The following is a 19,531-nucleotide window of genomic DNA, read 5'->3' as shown; positions in this document are numbered from 1 at the left end:
ATGAGAAACAGGAGAAGGGGAGACAAGTGGCATTTATTAAGCTGCAGTGTGCTGGGCATCATGCTTGGAATTGGATATAACTTATTTCACTCACATTTTCAAAATGTCCCTGTGAGGTAAGTTTTAACAAATATAATACACAGGTTTTTATGAGAATCAAGTGGAAAGATGCAATAGCTCTCAATCTTTTTTCTGCCTTTAGACTGGCAGACCAAGAGCCATGCTAGCCTGCAGGTGCGTGCGTGTGTGTGTGCGTGTGTGTGTGTGTGTGTGTGCGTGTGTTACGTTTCGTTCCATATTTAACTTTTTAAAACATTAATTACCAAATACAAACATCTTGGAATGGCATAGAAAATCCATATTACAAGCTTCTTTTGACAAATCAGATGATCCGGCAACTCCAGGCTGAACCCAGAGCTGATGCGGCTGCCCTCTGAAGCCCCAGCACGGCGTCCCCACTTGCGTTGCTGCTTGCGCATTTACGCATGAGTTCGCAACTCAGATGCACAGCGTGCTCCCCTAAGAGCGTCTGTCTGGAGCTACAGGCAATGGCTCCCAATAGATGGGGGAGCTGAGAGAGAAGGAAGCAAAGGAAATCGCTGGCTGAAATAAGCCACAGGAGGAAGGGAGGGAAACCCAGGGTTAAGCTGGCGGATACTTGGAAGGAAGATACCCTTGGAGGGAGAGCGTGAGAATGATAGGGAACACAAGTCAATTATGACAGTTTTTCTGAGCCCGCCCAGAGTGCTGTGAGCAACTACAACAGATACAGCCCACCCGCAGAGCCTCTCAGCCTTCACTGGCAGGGGGTGGGGGGAGACTAGATATGGAGCTTCTGGAATAATTGGCCTTTCCTTGTGCCAGATCGATGACGACAAGAGACGTGATACAATCCAGAGACTACGACAGTGCAAGTACGACAAAAAGGTGACTCTAGTCTCCTCTGCTCTTCTGAACCCTCAAGCAGGGGTGTGTGCTGGGCCTTCTGACTCATCGTCGCCCCAGCTCTGATGTTGCCAGTGCGATGGCCGGGGTGCCCGGGCTGACCCCAAGGGCTGTTCCTGGAGCCTTTCACAGGGGTGGGCAGGGCTCTGCTTCAAGGGTTACAACACTCACAAGTCATGAGTATATTGAAGGAAAAATAGAATTTTTGAGAGGGAGAGAGTGAAGGAAGGCAAAGGAAAAATTAAAGACATTCAGAGCAGTCCAGGCAACCCTGTATATATTTCAGCTCATTGCAGTGGGAATATGACAATCCCATGGGGGGATTTGTATCTTCTTTCCCTCCCTCCCTCCCTCCCTCCCTCCCTCCCTCCCTTCCTTCCTTCCTTTTCATTTAGTCATTTTTAAGAAACATTCCCATCTGAGCCTACCATCTCCCAGGCACTAGTTACCAAGGATATAAACAGCAATAAAAGTGTTACCACTCTCGAGAGCTTACAGTGTTGTGGAAAGATAGACACGTGAGCAAATTATAACATGCATATGAGTGGTCATGCTACATTCTCTCCTTAATTCAATGGGTCTTTGCAGCGAGTGATTCTAAAGGATCTCAAGCACAACGATGGCAATTTCACCGAGAAACAGAAGATAGAATTGAACAAGGTACGCGCCCCTTCCCTAAAACCTTTAAGTGAGAAATAGCTTCACCCCATTCTCCCCAAGCATTGAGGTCCCTGGTGGAGCAAGGCGTTACTGGGGATGCTGACAGAGAAGCCCTCAGACCAAGAAATGGGTGACCATACTCGCTGAAAATTGTACCAAAATATGTTGAAGGGTGATGTTTGAGGGTGTAAAACATGTTGGCATGTCCTAGAAGGTGGTCCTGATGTGATTTGAGAGTACTCAAAGGTTTGTATTCAAGTCCCCTTGCCGACAAAAGAAAGGCTGTGGGGTAAGATGTAATTCCAACTGCAGTAGGAAATGAACTGACACTTCATTGTATCAAGAGCAATACATCTTCCCAGAGATCTGAGACACGGCACGTTTTATTAACATATTAGTTTTTACTCAGGCGCTCCTTTCTGGCTGACTTGCTTTGTAAATAAACATGTTATATCTTAGTTGCTGCAGATTGACTATTACAACCTAACCAAGTTCTACGGCACGGTGAAGCTTGATTCCATGATCTTCGGGGTGATCGAGTACTGCGAGAGAGGATCCCTCCGGGTAAGGAACCAGGATCGTTTCCAATTCCCTACTAGCCAACCATATGCAAAAAAGAATATTTAGTAGCGACTTTAAAGGCTCACTCAGTGAAATAATATCAGAGAGTTATCAGGAAAAGTGTATGGGCCCATATGCTTGTCAAACTAGATCCCTCAGATCTTGTCAATCATCCATATTATATCTTTATAAGAAAACTAGCTAAAAAATATTCAGGAGTGTAGACTTGAGAAGACAAAGAACAGATGTGGAATAGTGATTGCCTCTTGATTCATTTTATTTTACTGGCATACTTGCTTTTGTATTAAAAGGAAACTGGATGGTCATTACGATAGCAAGGAGGCTTGTTCATAAGTCCTAGTTCTGCTGTCTAAATCCTACCATTGTCTCCCTTGGGAAGGATTGAGGATGACCCAGGAGTTGCCAGATGGGGTCAGGAATTCTGGCTGAACAAGTCCAAAGCAGAAAAAGAAAGACAGGACTGAGCCAAGTTCTTGGGAAGAACCAACTATCGAGCTAAGAATATCAAATCATTGGCTAGCTCAGAAGGGCAGGCACACACAGAAGCATTCACACAAAAAACAAAGTCAGGTGTCGAGGAAAAGGGGAGGGGCAGGAAGGAAACCAGCACAGTTGCTTCAAAGAGCATCGAAATATTTGCTGCTCACCTTGAGCACTTTCTAGGCATATGTTACAAGAGCTTTCAGCCTTTTAAATACCTTTGGGTAGGGTGACCATATAATTTCATTCTCAGGATCCTTTGAGAATGAAAGGGGGTACCAAAATAATTATGTGTTGACAGCAGACATAAACTGCAACCGGCCCCAAGCAAACCAGGAATTGTGGTCACCCTATGGGCTCCTTTCCAACCTCGTATCTCTTAAAAACCTCAATGTTTTCCCCAGCAAAGCCAGAATACTAATATTGGGGGCAGCAGCAGCTTCAAAGAGGTCCAAACATTCATAGTTCAATAAAATTTTAAGATAATAAAAAGTGCTGAACTAATAACTTAAATATTTTTGTTCAATAAACTTCAATTAAAAAAAAAAAAAAGAACACAAGAGGGAGTTGCCTGACAATCCAGTGGTTAGGACTCCGCAATTCCACTGCAGGCGGCACGAGTTGGATCCTGAGCTAGGATCCTGCATGCCGCACGCAGCGTGGCCAAAAAAGAAAAAAAAAAAAAAAAAGAATGCAGCTTTAAAAATGTATGTATGGCATAAACTCAAATCTGTCTTCAAAGAAAACAATTATATCCCTAAATGCTATTCTCTCTTAAAAAAATAATCTAAGTATTCAATGCAAAATTTAGAAGAATAACTATGGCCTAAGGGCAGGAAACCTTCACAATTCAATTACTATAAAACTGGTAAATTTTTAAAGTGCATTCATGAGTTGTTTATTTTTTAAAAAACTACAAAACATACAGGCTTCTCATACTTCTAATTAAGTCTCTAAAACAAACATAAAAATACACAAAAGTGAAAATTAAAAAAAATAAAGCTATGAAAAAGATGCTTTCAATTATGAAAGAATGTCGTGACTATTAAGTTTAAAAAATCTTTAAAAAAAGGAAAAACTTCAGAAACAATATAATCATGAAAACTTGACTCAAAGTAAAACCTTACGGAAGTCAGTAACAATAGAAGAAATTAACACTCCCATTACAAAGAAAACCAGACTCAGCTTAATTTTTCTAAACTTCAATGAATAATTCTCATCATCTATGTAAATACTGTTCTAAAGTTAAACAAAAAACATGAACATCCTCTAAATTCATTTAACATTCAACAGGCTAGCATAAAGTTGATACTTAAATGTGATTAAAGACTAATTACATTTATGAATGTAAATGAAAAATTATAGATAAAGTACTGGTAACTAAGCCAGTTGTATATGGAAAGTGTAATACAACTAGATACAGTTAATTCTACGAATGGAAAAAATATTACTCTAATGCATCATATCAAAAGGTCTTTGGAGAAAGACCATATGATCATTTTAATTGATGCTGAAAGTGATCGTTTAAATTGCTGCTGATATAATAAACACATTTCTAATAATAACAATTTCAGGTCTTTCAAAATTCAGTGTTTTCCATACAAAGACTAGACCATATCTGATTCATTTGATTTCAGTGCAACAGAAATTTCCAATTAACAGAGCCTGGTCAAAGGGTTTCACACCGTCTTTTAATCCCTAAAATGCCCGGCCAACATTTAAATATCATATACGTAGTGTTTTTGGCTCTCTACCCTATGGTGGGAAACTTCAATTACCTGAGTGGTCCTGGGCCCCCCATCTGGCATTGCTGACTCATGCTGGGAGCAGACCACACAGAAGCTTCTACAGGAAACTTATCCACTCCTTTGTATTGTGAACCTCAAAGCAAAGGCTGTGCCTTTGCAAACTACATTCCCCTCCCTGATGTAATCCTTTTAGGCTTCAACCCATGGCAAGTCCCATCAGAAAACTACTTTTATGGGGAAACAAATGAGAAAGTCTCTCCCTAGACAGAGTAAAAACAGTATACTTCCCATCTTATAAATATACAGCAACCGGGACTTCCCTGGTGGCACAGTGGTTAAGAATCCGCCTGCCAATGCAGGGGACATGGGTTCGATCCCTTGGTCCGGGAAGATTGCACATGCCGCGGAGCAACTAAGCCCGTGCGCCACAACTACTGAGCCTGCGCTCTAGAGCCCGCAAGCCACAACTACCGAAGCCCGCGAGACCAGAGCCTGCGCACCGCAGCAAGAGAAGCCACCGCAATGAGAAGCGCGCGCACCACGATGAAGAGTTCGCCGCAACTAGAGAGAGCCCGCACGCGGCAACGAAGACCCAATGCAGCCCAAAAATTAATTAATTAAAAAAAATATACAGCAACCTTGGCTAACCTTGTTTAGGAACAGTTGATTCATTCATGCAATAAACATTTATCGAACATCTGCTCTGTGCCAGACACTTACTAGATGTTGCAGATACACCAGTAAATGAAGATTATCACAGAATTGACATTTTCGTAAGGAGAAGAGATAGTAAACAAATAAAAACGTAAAAAATGTCAGTGCCCAAGGAAAGAGTTACTTAGGGTCTGTCTGCTCAGAACTCCTCTCCCTTAACTTGGCCTGCTATCCACAGCCCCTTATCTGAAATGACTGATGGCTTTGGACCCTCTGTTGGAAACTATTGGTACAGTACCTGAGTTAAAACTGAGCTTTTTCCCCAAACAAGAAACTATTGTTAGGTTCTCAGTTAGGGTGCTGTTTAGAGTTTTACTGCGAAGAATAGTTTTCAGCTTAGTTAAAACCCTGTATCTTGATAGAACCATCATCACGTTAATACTGTGAGTTCAAAATTCTAGGTCCTACAGTTCCCATGAAAGTCCAAGCTCTCTGTCTTAACGACAGAGGACTTAGAAAACAGAAGAAACACTTAGAGGTATTAAGCCAATGGATACAGTTGATCATGTAAGTGAAAACATAGCCTAATGAAGGAATTTCCTAATAGCAGTTCCTTGTTGAAAAACACTAGGGTAATTTTGCTGAGACAGAGCCTGCGTCTCAGCCCACCACCCCACTCTCCTGGCAGGTGCCTGCTCATTCCTTTACTCCTGGTGGAAGAACCGGTATGTTGGATCTATGGTCATCTCCTGCTCATCTCCTTGGGATAAGAACCACCTAATGTTTCTTAAATCAGAGAGAAAAGAAACACATGTTCAGGAAAACCAGGACAATGGAGTTCCAACTTGTTCCTGAGCCCAAGGCCTCATGATCAGAAAGTCATTATTTGCCTGTAAGAGTCTTTCCACAATAGCCTCCTTCAGACAACTCATCTTCTTCTTTTTCTCCTGCTCAGGAAGTTTTAAATGACACAATTTCCTATCCTGATGGTACATTCATGGATTGGGAGTTTAAGATCTCTGTCTTGTATGACATTGCTAAGGTAAGAGACCCACAAACACAAAAGACATTTATGAAAGTTAAATCTGGGAAAACAGATCTAGCAAGCTATTGCATTGGTCTCTTCATCTGTAAAATGATAATAAAAATAGTACCTATGTCATAGGGTTGTCGTGAGGATTTTATGAAACAATGCATGTGCTCCGAATAAGACCTGACAAGCAGGTATTCAATATATGTTGGCCATTATTATTTTTATTATTAAATTCTTTCTACACTGGGCTTGGGGCACATATTTTCACAGATTTGCTGGAAGTAAAAAAATCACGTAAGGTCTCAGAGAAGATGACTGAATCCTCATCTTCATAAGAGAAAATATTAAGGGCAGGCATTCGTCTTGCATGAGGCAATAATAAATCTGGACATGTATATTTCCCAGATGTGCTGTGAAAAGGAAGTGGATACCAGTAACTAGGGCCCCATTCAAGAATGAAGAAAAGCGAGTCCCGAGAGTAAGCTATGTGATACAGTCTTAAATCACTTGAAAGTCACATAGGATCAGAATCAGTTGGAAAAAATGTGACACAATACCTTATTTGGTACATTTCATCCCTGGGATCAAGGCCCAACACCAGTTTCTGCAATACCACCTCTGGCCACCAGGGGGAAGCACATCAGCTCAAAAAGGGCTTCCTCTTTCAAAACAGAATGAAACATTCTATTTCAAAATAGAATGAAACCGTTTAGACTTTAGGAAATAATCTAGCCTCACCCCTCCCTTCACGAAGGCAAGGCCTTATTCATATTTTTTCATTGAGGTAGCAGAGGACTAGAGACATACTCAAAGTCACAGAATAAGTGGTAAGCGGAAACGCTTTAAAAAAATAGGATCAGTCTTTGCTTCATATTATATACAACTACTAAACAGAGTCTTTAGACAACTGCCTTTTACTGTGTCACCTAAATAGACTCCAAAACTAGATGCAGTGCTTAGGCAAATATCGGGGTTTTAACAACATTTTGAAAGTTAAACAATGGAATTAAATTTAAAATTTGATGGTGATTTTATCTGCATGCCAAAATAATTTCAAAACGTCATTTCTTTCCTTAAAATAATGGTGCTGCTGAAAAGTGTCATATCTCTTTGTTTTCCTGTTATCTGAAAAACTACAGGGGATGTCATATCTGCACTCCAGTAAGACAGAAGTCCACGGTCGTCTGAAATCCACCAACTGCGTGGTAGATAGTAGAATGGTGGTGAAGATAACTGATTTTGGCTGCAATTCCATTTTACCTCCAAGAAAAGGTCTGTCATGAGTGAAATTTTTACTAGTTTCCCACTTAAAAAATTTTTTTTTCTCACAAGTCCATTTAAGGTGCTCAGGAAATGGTGATACTGATCAGAAAATAAACACTTGGAGTTGTAAGAGGCATCAGCTGGGTCATTCTCCAGCACTACCCCCTTCTCAGTGTTCAGTGCATGCTTGTCCAGTTGAACAAATCTCCTCTGTGGATTTCCTTCATCTGTGTGTCCTTGATATCAGGGAGAAATCATAAAGAAGTTATTGGCTTGTGGAAGCAGGACTGCGTGAAAAAATACAGAAGTTAGAGCAGTAAGAGATCTTAGAAATCGTCTGATCGAACCCTCTTCATTTGTAGAAGACAGAATTGAAGCTCAGAGAGGTTAAGAGGTTTGCCCAAGAAGACAGAGTACAAGGCTGAGGACCCGTTTCCCAATTCTAGACTTCATTCATTTATCTGTGATAATGATAAGAAAAAAGTCTTATCAGTAAAACATATTCATACCTATCCCTTTCAGGATTGTGATGAGGGTCAAAAAAGTAACACACAAAAAAGTGACTTGTAAAGTATAAAGGGCTTTTCATGTTGAACATTCACCTGTTCTTTACTAGAATTCTGGGTTAAACAGCCTCAGAAGGCTAGGACTCATATATGCCTCAAAATACTACCTGGATCCAAAAACTAAATTCTATCTCTAATTCTACTTTGGAATCCTCTAGTTTTCCCTTAATGGAGGAAAAATTAGAGTTCTGCCCCCCACTTCTTCAGTCATGTCAAGGATGCTAGGACATTGGACTCAATCTAGTAAGTGCTTGTTGAGGACCTACTGTGTGCCAAGCAGTGCTCATCATGGAGTGAGCAAATCTCTTTCATGAAATGACTCACCTTCATGAAATGACTCACCTTGACACAGCATCAGATGAACTGCAGGCCAAATCCTATCCTTCTGGACATCATCCAGTTATACCTACCTATCTGTGGGGTCGGTTATCGGAAATTTTAGCGTAAGTAGATTTAGTTCCCTTCCCACAAGTTTAACCATTAGGATCAGTCGTTCATGGATCACAAGCCACATGAATTCACAAGACACAAATTCAAAAAGGCAGTGAACAGTTGGATGGAAAACTAAATGAGGAAAGTGTGCTTCATCTTAAGCATATCACCGTACTGAAAACACATGAATCTGTAGGTTTATTTAATTGAAAATGCTGAAGGTAGAAATCTCAAAAAGTCTGCAAGGAGCTAGGTGATCCTGGAAAACCTCCAAGGGATGTTGGAGGATAATTAATTGTACGCCCTCATTATTATACATAAGATATGTGTTAGCGGTCCAAAACCCAAGTCTATAGGAGCCAAACACAGGACCCAGGAGTGCTTCACTCGTGTGAAGTAGACTTGATGGAAAGCACTAGGAATAGCAGGCACACTAGTAAAACGTGAGTAAAGTGTGTGCATTCTTTTTTTAAATAATACTGCGAGCACCAAAGAAAACACATCTGTGGATAATAGCTGACTTCATGACTGCCGGTATGTCACACCCAGAAAATATCAGTGATGGTCTCTTTGTTCAAATGTTCTGTCTTTATTTTCTTTTAGGAGACATCAAAATATGTATTTATAATGTTTTATATTACATAAAATATATAAATATATAGTTTTAAAATATTTATAGAGGCTTTCATAGGTTTTTGCCATATGTTCCGTAAGCTATTAAATCCTCAGCCTCTTACATTCTACTGCCTTCACCCCACAAATATTTACTGAGCGCTTCCTATACCCCAGGTTCTGGTCTAGGTAGACCTTGAGGGTTTTCAGAACTGTGATCCAGGCAGTTTTAGGGAAGGCGTTGCCATATCTCCTCACCCAAATCCTGGCATTACCTAGTCAGCTTGGAAGGCAAGTGTGTGTTCTGCCCCATCACCAGCATCAGTATGGTAGAGGGACTTAAAAATAAAAGCAAGTTGGGGACCTCTGGGCCGCTCACCCCTGCCTCAACGTCGCGATCTCAATGCTGAACGCACAGACCTGTGGACTGCCCCGGAGCACCTGCGCCAAGCCAACATCTCGCAGAAAGGAGACGTGTACAGCTATGGGATCATCGCCCAGGAGATCATCCTGCGGAGAGAAACCTTCTACACGCTCAGCTGTCGGGACCAGAAGGGTGAGAGTCTGACCCTTCGGGGGCCTTCCCTGGGACCCAGCAGGAATTCTAGACTGACTGAGACCCCGAGGTTTCTGTGACCACATCTCAGTCCCTCATCTGCGAAAACAATGTCGCATCTACCCTCCACACTCCACGGGGTAGTTGGAGGAATTCAGTGACAGTATGAACGTTAGAGGGTTCTGAAAAGCATAGGACAATATACCACTGCCAGCTGCCACTACCGCCAGCAATTTTGTGAGATAGAGAATCTCGCCTTACAATTTCTTGCTTTCCTTCTGATTCCAGTAAGAGACGTGTGTCTGCTTCACACGTGAACTAGATCACTCTAGCGGGACAACACATATTTCAGTTCTTACTAAGAGCAGATCTATGGTTTTGTCACATGTCCTCTCAGGGAGGAAACGTCTCCTTCCGTTCATCCAGTCCTCGCTTTACTGAGCACTTATTATGTGCCAGCTCTTACCTGTCTGGGGGATGGAGGTGGCTAAGGGATATAGGGAGGACAGGCTAGGGTCTTGGTCAGAGGAAGCCTCCCTAAGACAGCAGTCTCTGAGTTAAGTTTTAAAGGGTTAGTAGCCTTAACTTAAGGTAATCTCCTGGGTGTAAGGGGGCATGAGACCCCTTCGCCTGGTGGATCGTCCATTCATTCACATCTGTCTGTCAAGTGCTGGCCTCGGCTCTGCCACGCTCCCACTGGGTACCCACCCAGGCACGGTGAACCAGTTCAGAGTCTGGAGGCTGCTGCTAAAATTCCTTCACGCTGCATTCTTTCTTGTAATTTGAATTCTTCCTACCCCACCAGAGAAGATTTTCAGAGTGGAGTATTCCGACGGAGTGAAACCCTTCCGCCCTGATCTGTTCCTGGAAACAGCAGAGGAAAGAGAGCTGGAAGTGAGTATATCTCCCTGCATGGAGTTTTCCGGGGCCTCTGCAAGAGGACCACAGACTGGGTGGATTAACACAACAGAAATGTATACGCTTACAGTTCTGGAGGCCAGGAGTGTGAAATGAGTTGCCAGAAGGTCATGCTTCTTCCAGAGGTTCTAGGGGAGAATCCATTCCTTGCTCCTTCCAGGAGCTTCCGGTGGCTACTGACATTCCTTGGCTTGTGGCCACAATGCTCTAATATCTGCTTCCAGGCCACATTCTCCTCTTCTGTCTGTCTAATCTCCCTCTACTTCCCTCCTATATAAGGATACATGTGATTACAATCAGACCCATCAAGATAATCCAGATTATCTCCCCATGCAAGACCCTTCACTTAATCACATCTGCAAAGACCCTTTTTCCAAATAAGGTAACTGGTTCCAGGGGTTGGGACACACCCTTGAGAGCCGCTATCAGCCTACCATACTCCCAACTCAGGAAGGAACTCAAGTACACATTACATTCTCGATTTTTAGGAGCTAAAAGAGCAAGATTCCATGTGATACCCATATTAAGCTTATAAATACTACCTCCTGGTTAAAAAAATAAATACGCCAACATCTAGAAACAATAGAGAAATGTACTTTCACTCTTTCTATCCTTCCCCTGAAGAAAATGGAGATTTCCTCTGTATCTGCTTAATTTTTTTGTAATCCCTCACAGAGGCCTTTAAGGCCTGTGGGAAAAAAAATTCTAATTTTTTTTTTTAGAATTTTATCTGAGCTTTTATAATCCAGAAGATGGTAAGTAAATGTTTAAAAAATATTTATGGTCGGGGGGCTTCCCTGGTGGTGCAGTGGTTGAGAGTCCGCCTGCCGATGCAGGGGACACGGGTTCGTGCCCCAGTCCGGGAAGATCCCACATGCCGCGGAGCGGCTGTGCCCGTGAGCCATGGCCACTGAGCCTGCGCGTCCGGAGCCTGTACTCCGCAACGGGAGAGGCCACAGCAGTGAGAGGCCCACGTACCGCCAAAAAAAAAAAATATATATATATATATATATATATATATATATTTATGGTTGTTAAAAAATTTTTTTAAACTTTTGTTCCTTGCAGGATAAAGATAAAAATATTTTGCTTTAATTTGCAAGCAACCTGCCAGATGCGGTTATGGCCAGACTCTGCTGGGCACGAATGGGCCATTTTTACTTCTCTCTCTCTTTTGCAGCATTAAAGGCAGGTTGTACCCAGGGTTCTGAGCTACATCTGCTTCTATCCTTGCTTCTCCTCATGCCTTCCTTTCCTCCTGCTTTTCTGGATCCTGGGATTCCTCCCCACACATCAGCATCTCTCTTCTCAAACCCTCCTTTCTAGCCTGAGTGTATCCACATGTCGTTTACAACCTCTTTCACCAAAGCATCCTCCTCATCAGTTCACTCATGTGGCTGGATGTTTCTGGAATTGGATATGAGGAATTCTACTGCATTATCTAGTAGCTGGTTCCAGCAGAATACAGGCCCAAAACTCCAAGACTTGGCAATGCCTGAAGAGCATCTGCTGTTTCACGGGCGGTGCCGTATCAGCCCATTTGTCAGTGCTTCTTCTGTCCCTTCTTTGCTAAGGCATAAGCCAGCAGATCGTTTTCCCAGGCAGGAGCATCACCTAGTGGTGAGTACAGGCAACCACGGTTCCATACCGTGGTCCTGTCCCTCCCCAGGGACTCTTGTTAAGGCAAAAGAACGCAGGTAGGGACTGTATCTAGTACCATTTGTGATCCTGTTTGGGGTCAGAGTGAAGAACAAACTTTATTATTTAAAACAAATGGTTTTCACCATGCTTTTTGATCCCACAAAAGCTGCAAACAAGTGGTATCAAACGAAAGATGGTTTCACAGACTTCCTCGCGTCTCCCTCTCCCTCCGTACCTCCCCTTCCTCGCTTCTCTTCACCGCAGCTGGGCATTGCATCACCTGGGGAACTTAAAAATGTATAGATTAGTGTCCTTCGGCCATGCAACATCTGGGACATACTTATGCTAAAGAAACTATTCGTTGTTTATCTGAAATTCAAGTTTAACTGGGTGTCCTGTATTTCTATTTGCTATATCTGAGAACCCTAACAAGGCCCCTTCCCAAACCGGTTAATTCAGAATGTCCCAAAATCATAAGAAGTTTTGTGAACGCTCCCCAGGCGATTCCACGGTCAGGCATGGTTGAAAACTAATGTCATAGAGCCTCACTCATTTAGAGTCACTTGCCTCGTACTCACAGAGCCCAGCTGTTTATTGCCATCCCCTGCACAAAGCCTGCAAACGTCCGTCCGTGAAGCATTTTGTCTCTCCCATCAACCCCACCTGGTCTAAATCAGTATCTCCGTTTTCCTTAGTTTAGGATCGAAGGGAAGGGTTGATGGTTTATCACAGGATACTGAATAAAGTTCCCTGTGCTGTACACTAGGACCTTGTAGTTTATCCATTCTAAATGTAATTGTTTGCATCTACTAACCCTACACTCCCAGTCCATCCCACTCCCTCCCCCTTCCCCTTGGCAACCACAAGTCTGATCTCTATGTCTATGAGTCTGTTTCTGTTTTGTAGATAGGTTCATTTGAGCCGTATTTTAGATTCTACCTATAAGTGATATCATATGGTATTTGTCTTTCTCCTTCCAACTTACTTCACTTCCACCTCTTCTCTCTTCCAGGTCTGTCTGCTTGTCAAAAACTGCTGGGAGGAAGATCCAGAAAAGAGACCAGACTTCAAGAAAATCGAGAATACACTGGCCAAGATATTTGGGTAGGGCTGAAATTTTTACTTTTCCCTTCTAATTTCAGATTTTTCTAATAATAGCTGACATTCTGTGGCAGCTAAGTATGAGAATGTCTTTTCTAATGAAAGATCACAGACTACAATACCTGTCTCCAAAAAATTAAAATGGTATGGAGATGAACAGACCGTTTTCTTGGGGGAATAATCACTTGAAACGTTAAGTACTGTACTCAAGGGCAAAACTTGCCTGATTCGAAAATAAATTCTGACTGATCTGTTAAAAATATAGTTCCCTGACCCTTCTGCAGGTAATTAGGATTTAGAAGTCTAGTACAAATCTGCACAAAACCCTGGATAATTCTGAAGATCAAAAAGTTTCTTACAGGGCTTCCCTGGTGGCGCAGTGGTTGAGAGTCCGCCTGCCGATGCAGGGGACACAGGTTCGTGCCCCGGTCCGGGAAGGTCCCACATGCCGCAGAGCAGCTAGGCCCGTGAGCCATGGCCGCTGAGCCTGCGCGTCCAGAGCCTGTGCTCCGCAACGGGAGAGGCCACAACAGTGAGAGGCCGCGTACCGCAAAAAAAAAAAAAGTTTCTTACAGTTTTAAAATCTTAAGATCAGCAACTTCGGCCTTAAGCACTTGAGCCATGAATCGGATTATAATTCAGGATCAAACAAAGTAACATACGGTTATCCAGTAAGACTGAACTTCAGATTTCCCATGTTTTCGGTTAGGGTGCAGGGTGAGAAAAATAGCTCTGAGGTAAGAGTTAGGAGATCTAGTTTCTAGGCTAGGATCTAATAATAGCTAGTTGTGGGACATTGGGCAAAACACCCGAACTGGGTATCAATTTTGTTGCTGGTAAAATTGGAATGAAAAAAGATGATTTCTGCAGTTCCTTCCAGCTCTTTCTGTAGTTCTCATCAAGTCAAAGACACAGATACTTAGTGAAGCTAATTTAATAAAGCCCAGGACCGAGGTGGGGTAGAGTGAAGACAATGAAAGTGGGACCATTGATTGTTTGATCTAAACCGTCATATGTGGAAAAGGAGCAGGAAATAATAAATGATTTATTATTTTCATTCCTTCCCAGACCTGTTACTAAGAGCAGATGAGATTGTATGTGTGACAGATGAAATGTAAGCTCGTGAAGATAAAACTAGGCCCCTGATATTTAGCCTTTAATATGGTGGTTCTCAACTTGGCCGCACACTGAAATCACCTGGGGAGATTTTTAAACTACTGGTGCCAGAATCCTACCCTAGAGAGTCTGGTGTAATTGATCTGGGTGCAGGCTGGCATCAGGAGTTTAAATAAGCTCCTCAAGTGATTAAAATACACAGCCAAGGTTGAGGAAACTGTTTTAATTGAATCAATTCATCATGAAATAAGATAATCCATCCCTTACACCTGCTCCCTCACTCTTTCTACCCAACTAGACTCCATAATGGTTTCCGGTAAGAATCTCCTAGGGACCTTGTTAAATATTTCTCTTAATCCCAAACCTAGCAGTTTCCAGTCATATGGGTCTGTGATAGGTCTGTGATAGAAAAGTACTCAATTTTTAACAAACATCCCGCCCCACACCAAGGGGATTATGATGTAGTCCATCTTTTTGAGTACAGAAATGGCAACTTGTAATTGTTGTTGTGATAATGAAATGGTATGATCTATTCATCCCTTCACAACAGCTGTGTGGGACTCAGTGTGCCTCCCGACTGGGCTCTGCACCTAGGCGTGTCACAGGGTCACGAGAAGCTGCCATCTCATCTAAGTTGTCTTGATCTAACAAAATACGGCAGAGTTAGGGCTTTTGCTCTAGGACCCTGACTCTGTCTGAGGAGATACTATATAAGGCTCAGCTTTACTTTTCTTGGTCCTTTTCTTATGTTCCCCTTTATTGCAAGTTGCTCCTTATTAAAATTTTAGAAAATATGAATAAGCAAACAAGAAAGTAAAAACATCACCTAGTTTTTAATAGATGGCCACCAGTTTTCAAAAATTAAAAATGGGACGATAATTTTTGCTGTTTTATAAACTGGCTTTTTTCACTTATTAATATAGAGGTAGCATCTTTGTGTGTACCACGATTCTAATTTGTGTTTAATGATACATTCATATTCCATCGTTTCATATTTCAATCACTTTTTGTTACACATTTAGGTTACTTTTAAATGTTTGCTTGTGAAGAATACCGTGGCTTTCTTTGTAGTTAACTTTCAGCACATGCGTGATTGTTTGCTTCGGATAATTCTTAGAAGTAGGGTTGATGGGCCGATCGGCACGAGCATTCTTAAAGCTTATGACACATTTTACCAGATTTCCCTCCAGAAAGGCTGTAATGTATCTTTTTCTTCCGTCTTACCTACATTGATTACCATTGTGCTCACATTTGTTTTTCTTTTTTTAAAATGCTATTTCTAAAAAAAAAAATGTTATTTCTTTGATCCTTCCTCAGGTTAAAAATTTTTGCTACATTTGTTGGTCATTTTTATCCTTTCTTAGTTTAATTACCTGTCTATGATATTTACCCATTGTTTTAATGGATGTTCATGTTTTCTTGATAATATGGAGACCTCTTCATCTATCACTACCTACAGCCTTTTCCATGACCAAAAAAATGAAACTTATATGGATACCTTGATCCGACGTCTGCAGCTGTATTCCCGAAACCTGGAACATCTGGTGGAAGAAAGGACACAGCTGTACAAGGCAGAGAGGGACAGGGCTGACAGGCTTAATTTCATGTTGCTCCCAAGGTAAGGAAGTCCTCCCGCGGACGTGATCTTCCAGACTCCGCAGACATGCTCAGCCCTTAAGGCTGAAAGCCAAAGCGTATTTGTCTAGCATTGGTCTTCTCTGTATTTATATAGGATTGGTCCCTTTCGCATATTCTTCAACAGATTGTTGTGTTTAAAAATGCACGTATCCCCACTTTTCCAGGCACTGCTCTAGATACACTTGAACAATTTAATATGTACAGAACATGTATTTATTCTGGATGCTAGTAAATAAATAAGAATCATACTGTATTAGGCGTTGTGACAACATTATTGAATTTTTTATGTATATAAAGCCATACGTTTTAGAGTGGTTTCTATCAGTCTTATTTTACACTTCTATGACACTGTGAACTAAGGAAGAAGAATTTTTTTGTTTGTTTGTTTTGTTTTTTTTTTTTTTACACGGAACTCTCACTGTTGTGGCCCCTTCCGGACACGCAGCCTCAGCGGCCATGGCTCACGGGCCCAGCCGCTCCACGGCATGTGGGATCTTCCCGGACCGGGGCACAAACCCATGTCCCCTGCATCGGCAGGCGGATTCTCAACCACTGCGCCACCAGGAAAGCCCAAGAAGAAGAATTTTTAAAAATCAAAGGTGAAGAAAGAGACCAAAAAATTTGTCTGTTTCAATAATAAGCTATAGGTAGAATCTCTAAACCTTCAGAAGTAAACTGCTCACCTTCAGACTGAGTTGGAGTGTATTAAAATAAATTATGCTATTTCCCACCAAACATTTTAATTTAGTGCTGATTTAAATATAACATGTTGTTACTTAGTGCATTTTAGTCACGTTTATATTGCACAATAAAATATGAGAAAATATTTTTTTTTTAAAAATTCATGTACCTTGCTAAGCCTTGCCCTGGTTTGCACTGTCTGAATAGCTAGAAGAAAGAGGCTGTTTTCCAGTGGCTGTGTGGTACCATGGAAGGAGCATGGACGGTAGAGTTAAGGTGACCTGGGTTCCAGCACCTCTTGGCCACTTCTGCTAAGTCTGGGACCTTAGGCCAGTCACTGTCTCTCCCCAGTCCAAAAATGGAAATTAAAGTTTTCCTACAGAATCTGTAAGCTTTAAGGCATTTTCAGGCACTAAGTGTTAGTTTCTTTGCTTTCTTCTGTCTGCCTCAAAGTAGAGGCCAAATTACAAGAAGTGGGAGCATCTTTAGTGGAGAAGGTATGGTTCCACTCTCCCCAGGTGTCTCATCACACAGGCATCTACGGGCTGACCTCTATTTTGTGAAACAATATTACAACCATGACAGAAGAGAAAGAAATTAAGGTTGAAATCCCAGTTTAACGTTTTATAAGTGTTGGTCCTCAGGTAATAACTAAGAAATGTTAAGATAAGCAAGAAATTAAAATGTGAACAGCTGGGAAATAGGTTGGACCAAGGGACCCACAACTGTCACAAAAGAGAGGTGATTTTCTCTGCTCAATGAATGATAAACTGTCCTCTTAGATTAAGGATAAGCGAGGCAGTGTCGCATTGGGTGAAATCATGGAAACTGAGGTCAGCTAGGCCTGACTTCAAATCATGGTTCCACCACCTACTTGTGATCTGCAGCCTTGGACAAGTTACCTAAACACTGCAAGCCTGTTTCCCGTCATAGGCTGGCTCAAAGAATCCTCTAAAATAATGTGCACAATGTAGGGTACTTAGCACAGTGTCTGTAACGTCCATGGTTGTTATTACTATGCATAGTAGTTACGACTTTTATATATTACTTGCATTAATTATTATTTTATTTTGAACCCATGCTCATTGAGCATATCAGCTCTACATTAATAAAGGAATGATTTTGAGCTCGTATGAGTTGTTTTCTAAATAAAGAAATAGTTTCTGTTCTACAAGCCTGAATGAGGAGGTAGGAGTTACACACATGCCCTGTTCAGCCATCTGGCCCTGAAGAAAGCCTAATGCAGAACCCATGTGCCCTCAGCCTGGCATTGGTACCCTGGGCATAGGCTGGAGCCCTTATTATTCACTTTAGAGATGGAGTTTCTGTTAGTGCTCTGCGAATGTTCTTTATGTAATGCATCAGTCCTTGCCTGGCCTTTCATGCTGAGTTGTGACAAAAACAACATCCTGATGATTTAGCTGCCTTCCCAGCTTTTTATCACTGATGGTTTTAACCAATAATGACACTCACGATTTGAAACAGCTGGCTCAGCACCGTGGATTTTTTTCCTACCCTTGGTTCAGTGTGCCATGTTGACCACTAGACGGGAGATGTTCCTGTTGGATCACCAAAGACTGTAGGGCAAGGGCTGCAATACACAGTGACTGCAGGGCAAGTCACTTTGATCATTTATATACAAGTTCTTTATATTTGCAAAAGAAAACTAAAATATACATGCATGACACCTAGACGAATCCAAAATAAATATTACAGCAGAATTGTGAATAAGTTGCAGGTAGGAGCTAGACACTTATTTCACGTACTCCTGGGGGGTTTGAAACAGGTTAAAATAGAAGTTTTTTCTACCTATGGAAAAAACTACCTACCTGTGGGAAGCACTTCTAAGACTCTGTATACTGTGTCAGCAAAAACCTGTTATCAAAGTTCACCAGGTTAAGTCATAGCCGTTCCTTCATTTATCCACCAACATTAGTTTCTCTCTCAGGTAACATACTATTTTCTAAGCTCGTATGACTTTTCAGCTATAAGCAGTAAAATGAAGGGCAAAGATGGCGAAGTATCCAATCTTATCATTAGTCTGTGTAGCCTCCAAATAATCTGCACCCTTCCACGGGGCACGTAAAGAACCGCCGCCCCAGACGTGCCCCTGCGAATCTGACCAGCCACACGGCGGGGACGGTTTTCAAGTTTCCGGATTTCATCATCGTACCCACTGCAAGGACCTCCCCTGATGCTCTGAAGGTTTTCTAAATGAGTTTTGGGAATGCTGGTGGTTGGTTGGCTGTCTGTTTTCCAGGAAAGTGCCAGACCTTCTTCCTTTACTGCAGCCAGCACACCTCCAAATCTTCCCCATCACCCCGAGGATCCGAGGCCTGGGTTGTGCAGGAATGTGAAGGGTGGAAGTTACTGAGTTCCAGCACTGGCTCTGCCCTCAGTGGCTCTGGGACCTTGTGCAAGTCATACTTTTTATTTGGTTGGGTTTTTCTGGCTGCACCGTGCAGCTTGTGGGATCTCAGTTCCCCGACCAGGGATTGAACCCAGGCTCTGGACAGTGAAAGCATGGAGTCCTAACCACTGGGCCGCCAGGGAACTCCCCATACTTTCTTTTTAAGCCTCAGCTTTCTCATCTGGAAAAGTAAGGGATTTTATGACCTCTGTCGTACCTCCCAGCTTGCAGGTGGTCCGTACTCTGGTCCTTTACCAAGTGATCCCAAAGGCAGACAGGGAACACGCAGCCTCATGTCAGCACCCCTCCACCCCATTTACTCAATGAAAAGGCAACTTGGCACATAAAGGAAGCGTGGCATCTCTTCTTGTGGTTCTTCTCTCTTAATTCTGAGCCTAATATACTGCCCTTTATGTCTGTTCAACAGAGATAGTCTAAGTTGCTTCTATTCGACTTGTGCAGTTTTAGCAGAATTTTAACTTGTTTACGTGGTAA

At 42.2% G+C, this 19,531-nt stretch overlaps 1 protein-coding gene across 1 annotated transcript in view; it reads left to right on the top strand.

Annotated features, from left to right (window-relative positions):
* The window catches only part of GUCY2C (guanylate cyclase 2C), a 78,446-nt gene that overhangs the window by 44,615 nt on the left and 14,300 nt on the right, over window positions 1-19,531 (top strand). Inside the window, exons 13-21 of the mRNA XM_067695764.1 lie at window positions 865-927; window positions 1,534-1,605; window positions 2,065-2,169; window positions 6,025-6,111; window positions 7,242-7,374; window positions 9,394-9,531; window positions 10,337-10,425; window positions 13,103-13,194; window positions 15,767-15,925. Of these exons, the coding sequence (XP_067551865.1) occupies window positions 865-927; window positions 1,534-1,605; window positions 2,065-2,169; window positions 6,025-6,111; window positions 7,242-7,374; window positions 9,394-9,531; window positions 10,337-10,425; window positions 13,103-13,194; window positions 15,767-15,925 (938 nt within the window). The remainder of the gene's footprint in view (window positions 1-864; window positions 928-1,533; window positions 1,606-2,064; window positions 2,170-6,024; window positions 6,112-7,241; window positions 7,375-9,393; window positions 9,532-10,336; window positions 10,426-13,102; window positions 13,195-15,766; window positions 15,926-19,531) is intronic.

This window comes from Pseudorca crassidens, chromosome 11 (genome assembly GCF_039906515.1).
Source record: "Pseudorca crassidens isolate mPseCra1 chromosome 11, mPseCra1.hap1, whole genome shotgun sequence".
In the NCBI taxonomy this organism is placed as follows: domain Eukaryota; kingdom Metazoa; phylum Chordata; class Mammalia; order Artiodactyla; family Delphinidae; genus Pseudorca; species Pseudorca crassidens.
This window is presented reverse-complemented; position numbering and strand designations above follow the sequence as displayed.